At 39.1% G+C, this 20,106-nt stretch overlaps 3 protein-coding genes and 1 long non-coding RNA gene across 4 annotated transcripts; 3 read left to right on the top strand and 1 right to left on the bottom strand.

Moving 5' to 3' along the window:
- Positions 1-203: 203 nt before the first annotated feature.
- LOC108096317 (signal recognition particle 9 kDa protein) lies at positions 204-1,040 on the top strand. Its single transcript, XM_017197820.1, has 2 exons — positions 204-424; positions 488-1,040. The coding sequence occupies exons 1-2, from the start codon at positions 245-247 to the stop codon at positions 578-580; spliced, it is 273 nt and encodes a 90-aa protein (XP_017053309.1). The 5' UTR covers positions 204-244; the 3' UTR covers positions 581-1,040.
- A 4,293-nt stretch (positions 1,041-5,333) lies between these two features.
- LOC122320742 lies at positions 5,334-5,622 on the top strand. The gene is made up of 3 exons (XR_006245800.1): positions 5,334-5,369; positions 5,444-5,506; positions 5,600-5,622. It is a non-coding gene; the product is annotated as an uncharacterized LOC122320742 (long non-coding RNA).
- A 6,211-nt stretch (positions 5,623-11,833) lies between these two features.
- Positions 11,834-12,439, bottom strand: LOC108096209. The gene is made up of 2 exons (XM_017197596.1): positions 12,177-12,439; positions 11,834-12,122 (listed from the first exon to the last, which is right to left on the bottom strand). The coding sequence occupies exons 1-2, from the start codon at positions 12,409-12,411 to the stop codon at positions 11,878-11,880; spliced, it is 480 nt and encodes a 159-aa protein (XP_017053085.1). The 5' UTR covers positions 12,412-12,439; the 3' UTR covers positions 11,834-11,877.
- A 1,954-nt stretch (positions 12,440-14,393) lies between these two features.
- On the top strand, positions 14,394-17,990 carry LOC108096460 (trithorax group protein osa). The gene is made up of 3 exons (XM_017198067.2): positions 14,394-15,514; positions 16,390-16,657; positions 17,012-17,990. The coding sequence occupies exons 1-3, from the start codon at positions 14,601-14,603 to the stop codon at positions 17,393-17,395; spliced, it is 1,566 nt and encodes a 521-aa protein (XP_017053556.1). The 5' UTR covers positions 14,394-14,600; the 3' UTR covers positions 17,396-17,990.
- The last annotated feature ends 2,116 nt before the right edge of the window (positions 17,991-20,106 follow it).

The following is a 20,106-nucleotide window of genomic DNA, read 5'->3' as shown; positions in this document are numbered from 1 at the left end:
GTCTCACACTTTATTTCTAAACTTTTATATGATTATCAAGGTATTAAAATAACTTTCGTTTTGCAAATTTTGCTGATAACATGTAGTAAGAGTAGTTTTTAAATAAGTTTTTAGTAATTCGTCATGTTATTTCCCGATAACATACCTGAAAACTATCGTCATCGGAAAGTAAACTAGTATTTTTTTTAACACATGGTCACATACTTTCAACGTCACGCCGTCCAGTTTTTGTTGTTGTTTTTTGATGAATTTGGACCGAAATTCAGTTTGTTCGACTTTAAAAATGGTTTTTGTGAAAAACTGGGAGGATTTTGAGATTGCCGCAGAGAATATGTATATGGCGAATCCCCAAAACTGCCGATACACAATGAAATACGTGCACTCCAAGGGCCACATATTGTTAAAAATGACGGACAACGTAAAGGTTTGCCTGACATGTCTTTATCAGCACAACACATTTTTTATTCTGAAATTTTTAAACCCACAGTGTGTGCAGTACAAAGCGGAAAATATGCCGGACCTCAAGAAAATCGAAAAGATTACCAGTAATTTGGTGGGACACATGGCCTCCAAGGAATAAAACCCCGTGGAACACGAACAACACTTTGGCCACGGCGACACTTCTGCCCACAAACAACAACAACAAACCACACATGTAAATCAGCCACAATTGTTGTTGTTTTATTAGGGCAGGTGTGTGCGTGTGTGTGTGCCATTAACACCCGCAAATGAATTTAGTTTTTAAGCGCCATAAAACCGCCTAGTTTTAAATTCGAATGTGGCGATCAGAGTAGCTGCTATTAGCCTGCTTTTAAACGACATTTTATAAATGTCGGCTCTGTACACGTTGCGAATTGGCTGCGGGTGGATCGTCGGGAGATCGAAATTCCAACCTGCAGAAGGCGGTGGCGCAAAATAGTTTTTGAAAAGTTAAACATACGATTTTGTATTTATTGTAAAAGTCAATGGGTCGTACACATTTCCATGAAATGATTGAAATAAACCAAGGGAGTACTGCAGAACACAATGAAACGAAGAAACCGATTAGTGTTTTCATTAAAGCGATGATTATATGACTAGTTGTTGGCATTGTAAGACGTTTTAAAATAATTTTAATTGATTTCACTTCTTATGATTATATCAGTTACTTACGCTTGAGTCATAATCATTTAACATGAGATAATTATATGTATGTTTTTAAAAGATTTTTCCGATTAATAGTTTTTTATGTTTTCTCCTTTATTGCTTACTGCATTCAATTATAGTTCCAAACCTTAAATTTCACCATTCCCGATTGACATAATAAGACATAACCAATTAAAGATTCATTACAATTAATTTGTCGGAGCGTATCAAAAGAATTTATTTAAATTTGAAGCAAAAAAACAGAAATCAGTTATCATTTATGGAGGGTTTCCTAAGAATTCTTAATTGCCTAACCATTAAAGCGATTAAACAGCTCGAGCAAACAGTTAACAAGCCACCGAAAGGCGGCAGGAGGAACAGAAGAACCAGCGATGGGAACTGGAAATGGACAGCGGAATGGGATGCTGGCTCACTTAATAATCCGAGAGCAAATATTGGTTATTTGCATGGGAGGCACTCGAGTTTATTTGCCGCAGGAGATTGACAGCAGCCCGCCGCGAAAGATTGATGGAACCGATGGCCACTGGATTGCACAATTGGACATTGGGACACTGAGACATTAGGAGATCGGTAGCCGCAAAGTGTTTGCCCAGAATGCAGAATGCACTCCGGTTGAGGTGGCATTTACCTGTTGCCCGGGAGGCAACTCAGTAGCCACTTTGGATTAAGTCGGAGCGTTTGCTTGACCCACAGAGATCCGCTCGAGCGGACCTTTTGATCAGCCCTCCAGCCCTACAGTTGCAGCTCAAGCGGACTCCTCTGCTGGCCAGAATGGCCATTCGATTGAAGAAACCGTCAGTTTCCGGCAGCTATGACTCCAAGACAAGCTCATTTGGCTTCTGTTTGATGGCGATGGCTGCCAGTGGATCCTCTGCCCATCCCATCGGATGTTTATGTTTGTCCGTTTTTTTTTGTTTTTGTGCTTTTCAACTGGTCTCCGGTTTGCTTTAGTCGATTTTTGTTTGGCTTTGTTTGCGTTGCGCATTGCATTGCAATCACAATCACTTTAGGCGGCTCGGCTTCAACGCTTCAAGATCTCTTCAGATCGGGTTTCTACTTCGGTGGGAAATGGGGGAGTGGGATATACGGGACTTGAATATAAAAAAATTAATTAATTCATTTTTTAATTAGTTCATGGAATTTATTACCAAATATAATTTTACAAAAATATAGAAGATATCATTTCTTAAGATAACTTTGACATCCTCCAGTAAAAACGCAATAAATTTTATAGGCACCCCAACAAAGTGCAGTTATCAAAATCAACAAATCAAAAGTCAGAAGCCATAACAAGCAATCTGTAAGTCTTCCATATACTCCCTGCGTACATGGCTATATATAAAAACTTATATGGCCGATTATAAGGGGGCTACTGGTGTTGGAAAATGGGGGTCGTAAAAAAGCATAGCCGCAGGAACGGTGGCAATAATTTTGATCTTTACAAGACGATAAAGCTCATGGTTTAATTAGGCCCCAGCGATTCCTGGCCGCCCACCCTTCTCGAACCGTCGCGATAAACTTCGACAAATAACATAAATACCTTTTATTGTGGGTGGCTTGGATGTGGGCCGGGTGCGGGTCTGATTGGGGGTTCGGTGTCTCCAGTCGTAAGGCCTTCTCAAATAGACCTACTAGTATTACGCGGACCAGGGCGGTACGTGCTTTTTACGACACCCACTGTGGCGTCAATTATAAAGATATTTAAGTACAGTTAGCATGCAATTAGATTGCGCACTGTTGCCTCTATCGCCATGGTCAGACCGCCATTAAAATCCCTCTGATTTAATTTATATAGTTCTGTAAGGTATCGGACCGGCGGGCCATATAACTAAGTCCGCCTGATTGCCATAACTAGTTGGTCATATGACAATTAGTTGTAAATTAAGACCACCGATTTCTTGCACAACCAAAGCCCAGCGCATGTTGAGGATTTTCTATAAAAATACAAAAACACGGTAAGCTATGCACCTATCATAAATACTATATTTAAAATTTTGAAGGGTATTGATTTTCGATTTGCAGTTTGATAAGTTAACATCCTCTCTAACCCCTAGAGATTTAAAAAGAAGTCAAAAGTTATCTAAGTCAGTTGTATAATATTCATTAGACCTCGATTTTTTATAATATTTAATCTGTTTATTATTTAAATATCCTAAATAATTTTTAAAATCTTCTAAGATTTAATATATTGAATAATTCTTATTGTTTTTTAATCGTTTAAGCTCGCTAAATTCCCGTTGATATTAGTCACAGATGTCCGCCGCCTTATGTTTTAACTCGGTCAATAGCTTGGGTCAATATAAAACTCATTAAAGGCAGGCATCATTGTCTCAGACCACCTGTAATATACCAAATACTATCCCCCCCCCAACTTTTTCGCCCGAGGCACAACAAAGCGAAATTGAAATGCAAACCGACTAAAAGCCTCGGGGGGAGCTACTTGCCGCCCCTATTTTCGCCGCCCCCTGGATCGCTCTATTGACTCAAAACGGTAGCCGCTCAACAGTGGCTAATGGTCATAATTAAACGTGGCTTATTTGCATAAATCAAGTGGTGAGTTATGTTCACCTGGGCGGCGATGAGGTGAGTGGCGATTGAGGTGTTGCAGGTGAAGGGAAAACACTTTGAGCAACTCCAAAAGAAGCCGCTTCCTCTTGGCCATTTCCCCTTTTTCACAGCTATTTAGTCGACTCCATTTTGTTTTGTATACCTTTTTAAGAGGTATCTTGCATTGTACAGGTCTTTTGAAAAATAAGACTGCAGAATAGAATGTCTTTACCTTTCAGAGTTTTTATGATAAAATAAATATAGAGCTTTCTGGCGGGCTTTTTTTGATAATGGCCAAAAATCAGAACTTGAAAGCCCATAACTTTTCTTAATGATGTCCAGGGCCGGAGAAACAGTTTTGAGTGGGGTGATGACCTCACAAATTTTCAATTTCAAAACAACAACACCAATCAATCAAAATGCAACAGGTAAAAAAAACTATTTTAAATGTAAAATGTTAATTAAAATCCATTTAATATTAATGTAATGTTAATTTAATGTTAAAATAATGTTAATTTAATATAATGTAAATGTAATGTTAACTAAATGTTAATTAAATTAATATGGCCACGTCAGCGACAATGATAATTAATTATTTTTTTCGTTTTCTCGCACCTATAATTCCCAAGTGGTTCTGGCTGATTCGTAGTGGGATACCCCTTGATTTTGGCCAATTTCTCAGTTCTCCGGGATGACCGGCAGTTTCTCTAAGAAACTTTTTCCGGTCTCTGGAAGTGTGTGTGTGTGCGTGTGTGTTAGTGACGTGGTTCCAGAGTGGGAGAGAGTATCTGGCCAACTCCTCCTACTGGAGTCCACTCCCGGATGCAGTGCATCATGGGTCGACTCCTCCTACTGGAGTCCACTCCCGGATGCAGTGCACCATGGGTCGACTCCTCCTACTGGAATCCACTCCCGGATGCAGTGCATCTTGGGTCGACTCCACCTACTGGAGTCCACTCCCGGATGCAGTGCACCATGGGTCGACTCCTCCTAGGATGCACTGCATCATGACCTAACTTGGCATGAACTTAAAGGTGCCCAATCCCTTCCTGCATGTAGTGGACTCCAGGATGCAGGGCATCCAAACCTGAAAAGGTGAGTTGCAGTTTTGTTTAATTATGTGATGACGTGGCTTTTGTAAAAAAAATGCAGTTAATTAATTCAATTTTTTTATATTTTTTTTTTCAGGTTTTTGGTTGTGTATTTGGCTGATTGCAGAAAATAATTGGTGACACCATCCAACTTGTAACTTGAAGTTCGACATCAGGATGCACTGCACCAAAGTTATTACGCAGTGAGTACATCCTTTAGACAATAAATAATTAAGTTATATATTTTAAAAAATCATAAATATTTTGACAAAGAAACTAAATGAAACAGATAAAGATCTGAAAGTTTTCAAGAACATGAAAGAAATTTGAAAGGTAAATTTTATCAAATATTGAACTTGAAGTACATGAAAATCAAACACAATTAATAATTGTAAACAAGTAGCGACATATAATATAAATATATGTAGTATATATATAGTAATAGTTGTAAGAATGCGGTTACCGGAAATATATAGTATGCTGACACCACATAAATGGACTGGACAACAGGCTGCAGGATCAATTATGAATGGCGTGATCTTCTATTGAACTCCACTCCAGGATGCAGTGCATCACCTCATTGGGGTATGTATTTTTTAAACAACCGATTTGTATAAAATAATTTAACTAATATTTTGGAATGCTTCTTTTCATTACAGTGATGACTATTCCGTTCTGCTTGGAGTGAACTTCAAGATGCAGTGAATAAAAAACCCAAAGAGGTAAATACCTTTTTTTACTAACAAAATAATTCTAACTATTATTATTTGTAACAAATTATTTATTATTATTTTTTTTTTCTTATTTAATTTCAGGGTAAAGTGTTAAGTGTTAATGTTGCGAATAAAGTGGTTGCGGTGATTATCTTACTTCAAGAAGACGAAAGATTGCAGTGCAGATCAAGGAGCTAACTGAGTAAGTACCAATCTGAAAAGATTTATTTATGATAATCTCATAATTATTTAAGTAGTTTTTACATTAAGTTGGAAAATGCTTAACTTGGGAAGTATTTGGGAGAGTTACTATCTATCTATTTAAATAGAAACTGATTTAAGTGGGCCGTGGTAAAGGCGGGATTTCCCTTCGTTTTTCTTCGATATACTCTATATGCAGGGCCGGAGAAACAGTTTTGAATCATACATTCAACTGATAATAATGGATGTAAATAAATTTTTTTCTACAAGTCAAGCATTTTGGGGTGTTGAATTCCACACCCGCTAAGATTTGGCGTGTGGAGTGCTCAACACCCGGTATACACCTTCCGCCGGCCCTGATGATGTCCAATTTTGGATTTGAATACCTCAAAATGCTTGTGACGTAGTCCCCTTAAGAACTGTATCCTTAGTTTGGTTTCGATGGTCAATTTATGTCACATCTTTATAACGGGATGTTTTTTAACGACTCTTAAGTTTTTAATTTAATTTTATAAAAATCGAACGAACGTCTTTCCGAAACTAGCTTCCTTTTTTGTTTTTATAAAAATTCCTTTTTTTTAAGTATTATTTTTTAGTATATATGTACAACTCTTTTTAAGTTAAAACTTAAACAACAGCAGGTGCAGTTCTTAATCTTTAAATATTGTTGTCACACTCAAAATATTTGTCACAAAAAATTCACAATGACACTTAAGATTTCACTATCAATTAAACAAAATTTTCTAGGTAAATTTATCATATATATGTGCCATATAACATGACTTGTCCGAACCGGAAGAACTTAACCTACGTCAACGGGGTTAGTAATTTATAATGTATCATAATCATAGCCATCGAGAGGCCGCAATCAACTTCAAGGGGTGACAACATGTCTATAAGGAACTAAGCGTATACGTTATATCAGTTTCATTATAATTGAATCACAAAAAGTTAACCAGAAATTTCGCAATGCCAAAATCGATGACAAAATATGAGTTTCGCTGAGATACGGAAGCAATTGTCACTCAACTTTTTTGTCCCGATTTGTCATGCGCCCCTCCTTAACTAACACACACTATATCTCCACGATTTGGACTTATCGGGGGGCACAAATCAAACAAATAGTGAGCGAGTGAGAGCGATTTCAAAATAGTTGATAAATGGCAATTGTTATTACTAATATACGATGTGCTCGGTAATGGCTTATTTATAAGGCTCGGTGCGAATTGGGTCTGTTTCGGCCTGGTAAATCAACGTCTATGATTAGAGCTTAATACATCTTGATAAGACCCCTAAATTTGATAAATCAAAAATACCACTGCCTCGTCTTCTGGCTCTTTCTCACCTGGCAACTCTCGATTAATCCTGCAATTGAGCTGATTAGCCAGCTAATCGAAAGATTTGCTCGGTTCAAGAGGCAATTTCCTTGGCTCCAGGCGATTGACCCGCCTTTCCGCATTTTTAAACGCACTCGAAAAGCGTGCGACCCCACGTTTTAATGTTTCCCTCGTAAATCAATTGGTTGATTAACTTGACAGATTAAAAGATATGCTTAATTCGATTAGCGATTTCCTTCAATTATGGGGGGTAATTTGATAGCTTTTTTGATCGCTGTTATAACTTGCCGTAATATAAGAAAAATCATATCTAATTCCGATGAAAATATCTTAAGATCTATATAAAGAAATTAGGTTTTAACTCTTACCTTAATTGTTAACTTATTAAATCATTATTAAACCCTTTCAGAAACATAAATTTTTGACTCATCAATGGTGGATTTTCCGCGTTTAAAATCGCGTTGGTGTCTTGCCCCATTCGCGCCCTCAAGACTCCTCCGCAAAGTTCAAGACTCCGGCATCTCTTTAACCACATCTGTGTTTACCCATTAGCGTTTTTCGGGCTGGCAGCTTAAAATGTTTACCCGGCTCGCCGACGAAGACGTTTCAGAGGTTTCTGGGGAGAGAGGGAATCTCAGGGAGAGGTATCCAAGGTATACAATCGTCTGTTTTTTTTTTTTTTGGCATTTTTGTTTGCCTTCGAATTATTTCGCTTTTGGCGAATGTTAAATACGCAATGCGTAAGTAAGGTAGTCCAGAGTTATGAGAGGGTGCGGCAGCCATCTGAGAGCTAGATGGCGCCATCATAAATTCATTGAAATTCCCATTTAATGGAGATTAATATGAGCAGCGTCGTCGTCCCCGAGGCGCCTCTTTTCCAATTTCGCCTTTTCGTGCCCAGATCGTCTGCGATTTATTGACTTTGCTAAATGTTTTTGAAAAACTTACGATATTTGCTTAGTTTTCATTTCATTGTTATTTGCCATTTGTCTATGGCCAAGCGGCTAATTAAGAACGTGGGAATGTCTAAGGGCAATCGAGGTCTTTTCGGCTGCTACGTGACATTTTGGGATGAGTGGGGTGATTGGGGATTGATGGGAGATTTTTGTAATCGTGGATTGGGTCGTTAATAAAATGGCAGCCTTAAGCTTGGAGAAAAGTTTATATAACCAAAGATATATTAACCTATTAGACAGAAAATGTTCATATAGTTTTAAATATTAAAAACAAATGTCTCGTATAAAAAAAATTGCTTACTAACTTTAGTGCACTATTCCTTATTTGAATTTGCATCGTGTGAATAATCATTAACCATCTTCCTTAAATAGCTATTTCTTTTCATGATTACCAGTTCAATCCGAAATTTCCACCAGACGGTCTCAAGTTTCGCATTCTATTGCTCCAATCACACCTCTCCAGATTAACCGAACCCTTCTGACGCATTTGAATAAAATTTACAATTGGCAGGCGGACTCGGTTTAAATGATTTACAACCCTCGAGGAGAGAACCTTTGCCCGCTCGAGCTGTCATCTGTCCGGGAACTGTTTTTATTTTTTTCTTTTTTTTTTTTTTTTTGATTACCACAAATCAACCAGACCAAATAAAACGATTAGGGAAGGGTGAAAGAGTGGAGAGAACAATTGGGAAAGAAAGAAGTTTATGGGCAAATCAATCAATTTCAATGCAATTTCAATTAGGCCAAGATAAGCGCTAAGGAGGCAGCCAATCCAATCAAATGGGCCAGTGGTCGCTATCTGGCCAAGTGTGTGTGTGTTCAATAAACAATTTTAATATTTTTTAATTATGAAAACAAGTTGATTATATAAATTAAATCGCTGCCCCGTCAGCGATTAGATTACAACACCTCTTTCGAACTTAAAGTTCTTAACTTTTCGAGTGATGTGACGACCATTTAAGCGTCTTTAAACAAATTTTTATAATTTTTTCCATCTTGGTAAATATCAGGGGAACCTGAAGAGGTGGGGAGGCCCCGACTGACGATAAGGGATTTTGAATTAATTGAAAATTGATTATTAGCGATATATGAGCGGGCAGATAAGAAAGCCCGAAATTGAAGGCAGCTGAGATAAGCGAGCGATTCCTTTATTTCTTTCTCTCCTTCATAATTGAAAATTAATCCATCATAATAGACGTCAGCGCAGAAATTAAAACTGAAGTTTGAAGGGTCTTTCGGGGCCCTAAAGAAATTAACCGAGGAAAGGGAGAAAATAAAATATGAAACGATAAGCGGAGATAGTAAATTATGTGGCGGCAAACAAGACCGAGAAAAGGTAAAGCAAATAGGCTGCAAACGAAAAAATATTTAATACAAATGAATCGATGTGATATGAAGGATATTCTGCTGGGAGCAGAGGAGCCGTCATTATCTGGCAATTGAATGCACTTATGCAAACAATTACGAACTGCCAGGCAAATAGGACTGCCGTGTGTCTGTATCTCAACCCGAGTATCTGATCAAATAAGGAGTACAAATCAAAATGCGATTTTCGTGCGTCCTTCTTATCGGAAAGTGCACGTTTACCTTTCGCTTCCAATCGTCTGGCGCTTCATCGCACTCACTACTATACGGGCACATACATATATATGTTTATACTATACTATATATATGAGGAAGTACTCCCGGCAGAGGTTAAAAAACTTCGATGTCGCAACGGCAGCTAAATGTATCTCAACGGTGTGCAAACAGAACCACACATTCCACTCACCTCACCCAACTCGACTTGGTCGGGTTTTGGTTTTGGCTTGGGTTTTGTGGGTCTGGCCCGGCTTGGAAATTTGTTTGCGCTGTGGCTAATGAGGCAGCCCGATGCAGATACAGAAGCTATATATAAACACCGATATAGATATCGCCTTCCCCGCGCTCAGGTCTCTTTAAGATTGCGTGAATCTTCAGATAAACTTGAGCTTCAATCGTTCTTGACGAGTGTTCAATGTTTTATAAATAAATCCGCAAAATAAAAAGCATTAACTTTAAATTGTGCCAACAAACTCAAACTTAACCCAAAGAACCAAATAGCTTAATACCAATAGTCTTGCTTCCTATTAGTCATAAAATCTTTAAATTCCATTCCCATTATCAACATAATTTATTACGAAAAAAAATTTAATGTTATCAAACCTAAATAAAACCCAATCTTTTCCCCAGCGGAAGCAGAATAGTTGAAGCCATAGGCCTAATCAAAATAATAATTTGCAACCGCTCAGCAAACCATTTCCTTTTAAAACCCCTCACAAAGGATTATCTGGCCCACAATTATCTCATCGACGATTCCCGTAATTCCTACGTTTTATTTATACCAATTAAAAATTAAAAAGAAATATGAGAAAGGGAAAAACAGAATCGAGTTTATCAGTTTTTAATAAGTTTGCTCCGTTGGCGAGCCAATAACAAAAGCAAATCAATTCGCGCACTTAATGAAAAAACACAACTCAATTATAAACTTTATCAGCGGTATTTGGGGCGGAGTTGGGGGCGGGATTTTCCTGGGTCCGCATACATTTAAAAGTTATTTTGTCAATGCTGGAAATCAATTAAAAATTTGTGTCAATAAATTTACTTTATTATCGCCGTATTATTAAATATTTATTTCACTTCGTCCTTGTCGTTTGCGTCTGTGTTTTACAATAAACATTTAAAAAGCCAGATTTCTTGTTTGTTGAATGAATTGAAATTAAAAACTCGAACTTTTATTATGGAGTTTTAAAAAATAATAACTGTTATTGGTAATATTCGTAGTTCTTATTAATGTTGCCACACTTGAGGCTCAAATATTTGTTAATCTTCTAAGAAACCTTTGATGAGTAATCAGAGAAACAAGCATTTTAATTGACCTCCTTTGAAAGTGTGGCAACGATTAGTAATCATTAGGGTCAGGCAATGCTGACCCACCTAAGTTTGCATAAAACATTGCGCAGAAAATAAGAAAAAAACAGAGGAATAAAAGACCTAAAGGTGGGTGGAAAAAATGTAAATAATAAATACCAAAGTGCAGTAATAATTTGCAGGCAGAGACAAACTCGTATAGTGAACTCCTGTGCCCACAACTCTGTCAACATAATGAGCCAACCGAATGGCTGGCACTTTGTAGATGCAATCCAACGAAGTATCTGTGTATCTTTGCCGCTGCTGATATGTAAAAATTATTTATTGATAACGCAATTTAATGCCAATTATTTGCACACCAATATTTGCTCAATTATCAATTGCAATTCAGTTGGGAGTGCTCAGAGTTTTGTGATTAATGAGCAGATGTAACGATGAAGGGTGGTGGTTGGTTACAAATTTTATTTTGTGGTTATTGTTTTAAAATGTTTTGAAACATCTTTTACAATTTGTTTTCCCTTTTTTTATATATATATTTGGACAGAGAACAAGTGTCAAAGTCAACTCAATCAACCATCCCTTCATCCCTTTTTTGCCAAGCTAGCAAGTTGTGTTTACTTAGCTAACTAAGGCTCTGGAAATCTGTTGAAATTTTCTGGCATTATTGTTCACTTATCGGCTGAATTAACACAATAAGAGGGAGAAATGGCAGGTTCGGGAAAGGGATTATCTATCTCTTTCTGCCTTCTTTCACCCTATCTTTCAGTTTTATATGCTGACCGCATCAGCTAAATTGCAGCAACATATGTGACGATTTATTTTGATTGGTGATTTCTATTTCTGATATTTGCCGGCAAATTTAACGCCTGATTAGCCTAATATGCCAGAAAATTCATTAGTGATCAGAAGTAGAAATTTATGGGGTGCAGAAACTGCCATTTGAAAGAAGAGCCTTTTTACTTTCGTTATTTATTATTTATTTTTTGTGGCATTGAGATTACAAAGATAGTAATGTAAAAGTTACCAGATACATTACCATGTAATATCCACATTTGGCCCTCACTGAGCTGTCCCTTTGGTCAAATAGCCATGTGCCACATGGACACGTCTTGTTCTCCATGACTGATGACCAAACTGCCCGAGTGCACCTATGACAGCGATCCTCTATGTCTTCATCTTTGTGCTTAATTTTCTGGCATCCAGTTTCTGGCGACCAAACACAGCAATACCCGAAAATTGATTCTAAGAGACAGGAAATCAGGATTTTCTTTACTTTTTGTTAGCTTAGTTACTTACTATTCTTTTTAAAACCCATGCCCGGAAGCAGGCATTTTTTTAAAGATTCAGGTATTCCGGAGGAATTCATATGCGGATCAAACTTTTGAGCATCAAGTTCGAACTCGCAACTCCAGCCGGTTGTTTCTATCAGGCACTTATCATTAATTCCCGAACAATTTCCACATGCCATTTGTTTATAAAAACTGTAGGTGGTGGTGCTAAAGACGATTATAAGCCAAACATTTTTAATCATTTTGGTACTTTAAAATTTTAAGACAGTATTTAAGTGACTACTAGGATTTAATTTTGTGAAGGTATGAAAAAGATAGTAAACAATTAAATATTTTGTTTAATATTAATATAATTTTTACAATTATATTATTTTAGCACTTGATCGAAGCTGCTCTCAAAATAGAATCAATTTTATAGAATTTATTATTAAAGTGGCATACAAAGCAGATTTTTAAAAACTTCTAGTACGATTGTTAAGCCCCCATAAATCATGTTTAACCCCTAAAATTTTAACTCTAATTGCATATTTACGTAACCATTTCCCAAAATCAAAACGAAATCAGGCAAACAAGGCTAACAGCAAACACAATGCCAGCTAAAACCGAAACCCAATCCAAATCCTCACACCTCCAACCCAAAATCCTCCCGTACTATAAAAGCCCCCAATACCATCACCCAATCTTCGTACGTCTCTGCCATGTTTGTGTTGTTATATAAAATAAACTATTCTGAAATAACACAAATCATACAGAGGCAGCACTGAAACGAGAATGGACCATTGCCAGGTCATGTTCCAAAGTCCCCCCAGCACCACCCATAAATGTTAGTTAAATGCACGTGGATGAGTAGATAAATATCGTATAATGAAAATAAAATAAGAGCCGGATGGAAACTTTGGGGAAAGGGGCGCCAGAAACAACAGCAATCAGTCGTCATTGCAGACATCGCACTAATTTTGAGTTAGTTTTTCGGGAAAGCATTTTCGGCTGGAAGAGTTTGGGTTTTCGGGTTCCATTTTTGTACGTGGTCAAAGAAAATACACTTTGGCACGTTTCTTGTTAGCCAACAGTTTGCCCCAACCCCCCGATTCCTTAACTCTTTTCCTGTCTGGACATCGCATGATATTGTATATATAATGGGACGGTTTTCTTTTTGTTCCTAGCTCCTGGAGTTTTTTACTTTCTTGTCTTTGTGCCAGCTGCTCTGGTCTGTGTTTGCTTTGGCAGTGGTTTTTGATTTAGAATTTAAAAAAGGTACATTTTAAATGTATACTTCATTTTAAATAAAAATTACTACAATTATTTGTAACCAAAATAAATATATGTTTTCTATTTTTCCAATGGTGCTTTAAACATTAAAGGCCTAACACCAACAAAGAACTAATTCAATGCCATGTTAAGTTAATATATTACTTTAATTTCCATTCAATTTGATGTCCTTTGCTTCCGCATTCAATCCATTTACCTCGACTGGCCTTCACAAGTCTGAACCACTCGGCTGTCATTCATGTCCACTTAGTAATCCATCAAGGCAACATTAAAATCGACTCATCTGACTGAGCGTGGGTCGTAAAGGAAATGCATTATAGGAGTATTACCGCAGTAGCGCCGAACAGCCAACCAAGTTATAAAAAGCCAATGAAACGCGACGTTTATTGTTATCGAGATTATCGATTTGGTGGGTGACTTAAAGCTGCAGCTTCCGCTTTCGGCCAGAAGTCAAGTGCCTTAATTGCTGGCCTAATCATCTGCCAGACTTCCGATAACCTATTGCCCCTCGCCGTCGCCATCGCCTTCGCCTTTCGCCCCCGCCCTTCAGGATCCAGAATCCAGGATCCATTAAGGACCCTTCGCACCCCGCCGCACTCCAGTTGATTATGAAGATTCTTTCGTCTTTCGCCGTTGAACTTGTTAGTTGCTCGACACTCCATAATGATGGCAATTATAGCCTCGTTTTTCCAACAATTTATATGAAATTTCGTACTCGCAGAGTCCGCCAGCCCGCTCTTGTTGGCAAGCCCCGCCCCCCCAATGGACATTTTAGGCCATTTGGCCACGCCCCTTGGCATGAGGCTATCTCTGTTTGGCTTCAGGGGTTACAGCCAGATACTCCATCTTGAAAGCGGGTTTTCGGAGAGCGAGTAAGAGAGAGAGGGAGAGAGAGAGAGCGAGCAGTGCTGATTGTTCCGGTGGTGCTTTATACTGGTGTAGTATGGTATAACGGGTATATGATACCACGTTTGGCTGCCAACAGCGCACAGTCGTAAATGAGCGTTCGTGGAGTTCGCCTCGTTGAGAAATTCAATTCGCGTTCGCACGCGTTGCCAAGTTGCACGTTTTCGCAACGCGTTGGAAAGTGTTCTTTGAAAATCAATATTGAAAAAAATATAGAAAATATAGAAAACTAAACTTTGGTGAAGCCCAGTGAAGCATGTCCAGTGCCCAAGTGTCGCAACAGCCGCCGCCTCCGCCGCTTTCAACCAGCAACAACAGCTCGATGCCGTCGCAATTGCTGCTGAGCCACATTCAGCACCACAGCAGCAGTCTGCACCACCCGCGCAGAGCCACGCCACCTGCCCAGGACTACGACCAGGGCAGCAACCACTCAACGCTATCGCCCCGATCTCAGATCAGTCCCAGTCCGCCGGCAGCCAGTCCCACGCATTCGGTGGCCACCACTGGATCCCCTCTGAGCGCCTACGCACCCGGCTTGAGTCCCGTGGCCGGTGGCCTCCAGGATAGCAGCCAAACGGATAGCAGTCAGAGCAGCCAGATGCCCCTGCTAGTGGCTCCGATGCCAGTGGGCGCTGGTCCGCCGCCTCCGCATCCGCGTTTGTATGTCGAGGGTTTCCCGCCACCGCATCACGTGCCGCATCCCCATCCCGCCCTGGGTGGATATCCCCTGCCGCGGTTGCCCCTCATGATGCCGGGTGGGGCACCTGCACCCGCTCCACCAGCAGCACCACATGGAGCCGCTGGCGCACCGCCCGTATCGCCACAACCCGCTGGAAACCACCTGAACCACAGTGGAGCAAATGCTGCGACAACGCTTCTGCCACCCGCCCAAAGTCAACCGAAGAAGTCCTTCTGCATCGACGCCTTGCTGGCCAAGAGCCAGCACCAGTCGGGTGAGCCGCAGCCCATAATCGTGGACGATCGCCTGGCCGCCCTGCATTATGCCCGCGATCAGGCGGAACTCAACCACGCCTTCGTCACCGCCTCCAATGCTGCGGCGGCTGCTCAGGCGGCCGCCTCCGCCGCCGGCGGGATCAGCGATCAGGAGGCTCTGCAGCGCATCCGGGAGTCCAGGGAGTACGACTCACCCAGTCCCGACGGCATGTCAAGGTGAGCCAGAAAAATATTAATCCCTAATTTGGAAAATTTAAAAATTCATAAATAGAGATAGATAAATTACCTAAAATGACTTTAATCCCAATCGTTAAAAAAATTATATTGTAGAAGTTTCCTTGAGAAATTTAATTTTTTAGAGGGAACCATCGCAAGATAACAATCTATTCTATTAATTTCTTATATTAAATGACATTTTTGGTTAGTGTAATTTAAAATCTGCACCAAAAGTGTATAGTTAGTGAAAAACCAAAAAACAAATTCAATGAAGATACTTTTGAAGACTTTTAGAAAGATAAATGATTTGGTTTTGGCTTATTGGCACAACCTTTTAAGATTTATAATTGCTTTCTTATAAATGAAAAAAAAGTTACCAATCAATTACCCAAAGTTACTTCATAACAACACCCATTTAAAACAAATACAAGTAAAGAAATATAGCTCTCAATAGAAAACCCCTTTAACTTCTTGTGGTAATCCTCGGGCTGGCTACCAAACAAAACCAATGGCATAGAGGGCACTCGGCGAAAACCATTCTGAAAGCCAAAGCGAAGCCCCAATGAAGCCCCAAAGCAGCTTTGTTGCCACTCGAAAACATGGCAGGCCAAAAGCCTTCAATTGGTCAATTCCAGTTTGGTCATCAGCTGCGAAGATTACGTATACGCCATGTGTCTGCCGTCATAAGTGTATGAGTGGCTAATTTCAAGTGCGATTCGTGTACGAAAGCAAACAAATTAGACAAGGAGAGGGTGTCGGTAATATTAATTGTTTTCAAAATGTGTCGCGCAATTCCGATTGTCATCGATGGGTTAGATAATTCGCCAAGTAAAGGGTGTCTTATAAAGTCTCCGTTTGCATAATTTTATTTTTAGATCTGAGTCGCCCAGTTCGTCACATCGCTCCAGTCCGCCCATCAGTCCTGGCTGTGAGGATCAGCAGCCCCACGGAGGAATGCATCCCCAGCACTTGTCCATGCGCATGTCCGACTTTCACGATGAGTTCAAGAAGCCCATTCCCCCACACAGTCCCATCAGACCCCAGGATTTCCCGCTCTACGCAGGCGGACATCCCTACCAGCTGCTGGCGCAGGGTGGATCCGCCTTCCACAGACCTCTGGATCCCTCCGGAAAACCCATACCGGTAAGCTAAATAAAATACCATATTTCAAAATGTTAAATTAAGAAAAAGCTATGATTTAAAAAATTTAAAAGAGTTTAATGGTCTGAAACTGCATATCAAGATTTTCTTAAAGGTGTATAATTTAATATAATAGTTCTTGTTTTGGTATCTATTTATTAACGGATTTTAAAGCCATAAATGATTAAACTGCCTCTAGAAATATATTAATTGTAATTGTTAACCCATTGGTAATAAGGCATTTTTTTTAAAGATACTTGTACATGGTACGAATTATTACTAATTTATAAAGAAATAATATAAAAAATCTTTCCTGAATCCAAATTAAATGAAATGTATATTTTTTTTACTTCACAGATCCCCATGGGTCACAATTTCATGCCCTCACAGCTGCAATTCGAGTTCCTGGCCCGCGCAGGAATGTTGCATCACAGGATTCCCGAACTGGCCGCCTATCCGCATCATGCGATTCTGGGCAAGACCAGGAGACCCCGCACCGCCTTCACATCGCAACAACTGCTGGAGCTGGAGAAGCAGTTCAAGCAGAACAAGTATCTGAGTCGGCCGAAGCGCTTTGAGGTGGCCAGCGGACTGATGTTGTCCGAGACGCAGGTGAAGATCTGGTTCCAGAACCGTCGGATGAAGTGGAAGCGGTCCAAGAAGGCGCAGCAGGAGGCAAAGGAGCGGGCCAAGGCCAATCAGCAGCAACAACAGCAGCAAACGCCCAGTGCCGCCAGTTAGGAGGAGTTTTAAGGAGGATCAAGGAGGAGCATCTGGAGGAGTCTCCAATCTAGTCATGCCGCGATCAAACCGCCGTCCCACCATCAAAACGAGACACCCTGTTTTCTTGCCCCCAATTTCATTTGCGCAACCGGTTGAAATCTTTTTGGGTTTTTTCGCCTCAACTTCGGTTTATTATTTGTATTTTGTGCCACAACAACTGGACACTGTGTGATATATGTAAACAAGAAATATAAATTAAATTCATTAGCCCCTCACTCTAGCCCCTATTTGTACATAAACATAAATCTGAATAGGAACACGCAAATAAATAACTAAACAAACATAAATCTTAACTAAATGAATAGTTTGTAAGTAAACAAATTACATTAAATGCGATTAGTTTAGTTGGTAATTTGAAATCTTCTTGTGTAATTTGTGTAAATAATTGTAATTATGTAATTGTAGTATTTAACATTAACAAAACCAACAAAAGCCATTGAGAATAACAAAAGCAGCTAAACAATGTAAAATATCGCATTGCGATTAAATTAGTTAATTGTATGGATTTTATTTTCGAAATCAAAATGGAAAAAATAAATCATGAAAAAAGAACTGAAAAATGGAGCATGGAATGGTGGGGAAACCAAGAAATGAATTTAATTAACAAAAGCCAAAGTCTCATTTGGGTAAAATATAAATTTAATATTTAAAAAAAAATCCTAATCAAAATAACAACTTAAAAGCCTTTGTAAATTTCAATTAGCGAACCTAAAGCAATAAACCGATTAAAGAAGAAGGTGAGTAATGATATTGATTACCAAAAATATATAATCAATATAAAAAATAGCCAAAGGTTAACATGTATAAATACATCTTTAATATATATTGATGCGAATATCTAATCTGGTTGGCTTTGAAAGCTGTCTGTAGTTTCGAATTTATAAATACACGACGGCCATAAAGAAAGAGCTATTAACAACACATAGTTGAACTTCCCAATCAAAATTCGACTTAATTTTCAACGATACGAGGGCCCTTGCGATAGAGCTTATCGTTGCAAATAAATCAAAATGTGCGCAGATAATCAAGTTAATTGCTGAGACAATAATTATGACTAAATTTATAGTATCACTTCAAAATTATTTCGCTAATTAAAATGTAGCCAACTTAAAGCGAACAACAAAAGCACTTCGAGCTCGCTGCGGTTGTTAATTTCGATTTGGTTTTTTTTTCCGTTTATGGCAAAGTGGAAAAATCATGGTGAGCCTTAATTTCCGCCTAAAGACGAGCCATATAAAGTATTATCAAGCGATACAGAAAACAGGTTGTAGCATTCCAAGTTTCTGATAACCGTTTGAACTGATTTCAACTTGGATCAGCTGTGGGAATCTTCCTTAGCTTATCGGCGATAAATAAATATCTACTGGTTTTGAGATTACAAATTGCATGTTTTTCTGTTCTTGGATATTTGAAACGTTGCTAATGCTATATATGATAATTCATATATTTTTTTGGAAATGGTTCGTAGTTACATAATGATGATAATTATCTTCCAGGCAATAGGGATTACCCAATAAAACTATTACTGTTTACTATATAATTTTTGTTATAACTATTCCCCTTTTCGAGATGACATAAAGTGTTCTTACCACTTTCCATTCCATTTCCCCCTACCAAACCCATTTCCATTCTTCTAATGAGAACTCGTCCGTCCACTTCATCACGTAATTCTCAAGTATTTCATAGACGTGCACACGTTCGGACTTTACGGGTTTTATCGTTGCTCTTGGCTTGCCTCGAAGTATGCTTTATATTGTTATTATTGGTTGTTTGATCTGTTGCTGTTGTTGCCGTTATTGTTGTTATTATGCAGCAGTTTCTTGTTGTCTGATGGGCTAATAAAAATTCATTTCGCTCTCTTGCTTGCCCCTAACACGTAGCGCATTTTTGTCTAAAAAAATGATTGGAGAACACAATTGTACAAAAGTGGATATGTGTAACAGTGGTTTTGATAAGTAAGAAAGTTTTTAAAAAGGTAAAAATATTTTTAAGTGTGAAGTAAAATTTTTAAATGAAGAAAGCTAGGAATATCTTTTTAAATTGGTACATCGGAGGCCATAAACAGTTTATAATTGATTTCTACCGGCTTTCCATGTTTGGTTTAACCCATTACTTCATCCACTGAACTCTGGAAACCTTTCTACCTTGAACTTAACCCACTGTGCACCCTGTGCTGCGGTTGCTGAGGCTGCGCTTTATTTTGATTCGCCTTGAAGTGGCCAAATGTGTTGAACCAGAACACAATACAAATGGAGAGGGAAAGGGAATTGGAAAGGGGGAAGGGAAAGATTTCTCCCTAATTTCAATTCATTGAGCTATTAGCGGGTAATTTGCAGCAGGACGATTTCAATGAAAACCCGGCGAGACCATAAAAGGGTGACAAAGATCAAACCGTGGAACTGGAATTGTCTTCGGGACGCATGGCCCTGGATGCTGTTTGGTCCTTCGGGATGCCTGCTGCTGATTGTCGCATCTGTTGCAAATTAAATTTGAGTTATAATTTCTATAAACACACAAGCGTTGAGTTGAGGAAGGCACACACCCAGAAAATTGCCGATTGAATTGAGGGTTCACTTCCCAGTCCGCCGGAACGTTTTCCCCTTCTCCGCCTGACTTTGTTGCCTTTGTTGCTGGTGTTACAATTTGGTTATCCCCTGTTGGGCAACGTC

This window comes from Drosophila ficusphila, unplaced genomic scaffold, assembly GCF_018152265.1.
Source record: "Drosophila ficusphila isolate 14025-0441.05 unplaced genomic scaffold, ASM1815226v1 contig_106, whole genome shotgun sequence".
Lineage (NCBI taxonomy): Eukaryota > Metazoa > Arthropoda > Insecta > Diptera > Drosophilidae > Drosophila > Drosophila ficusphila.
Note: the sequence above shows the minus strand (reverse complement) of the source record. Positions and strands in the feature narration are given on the sequence as shown.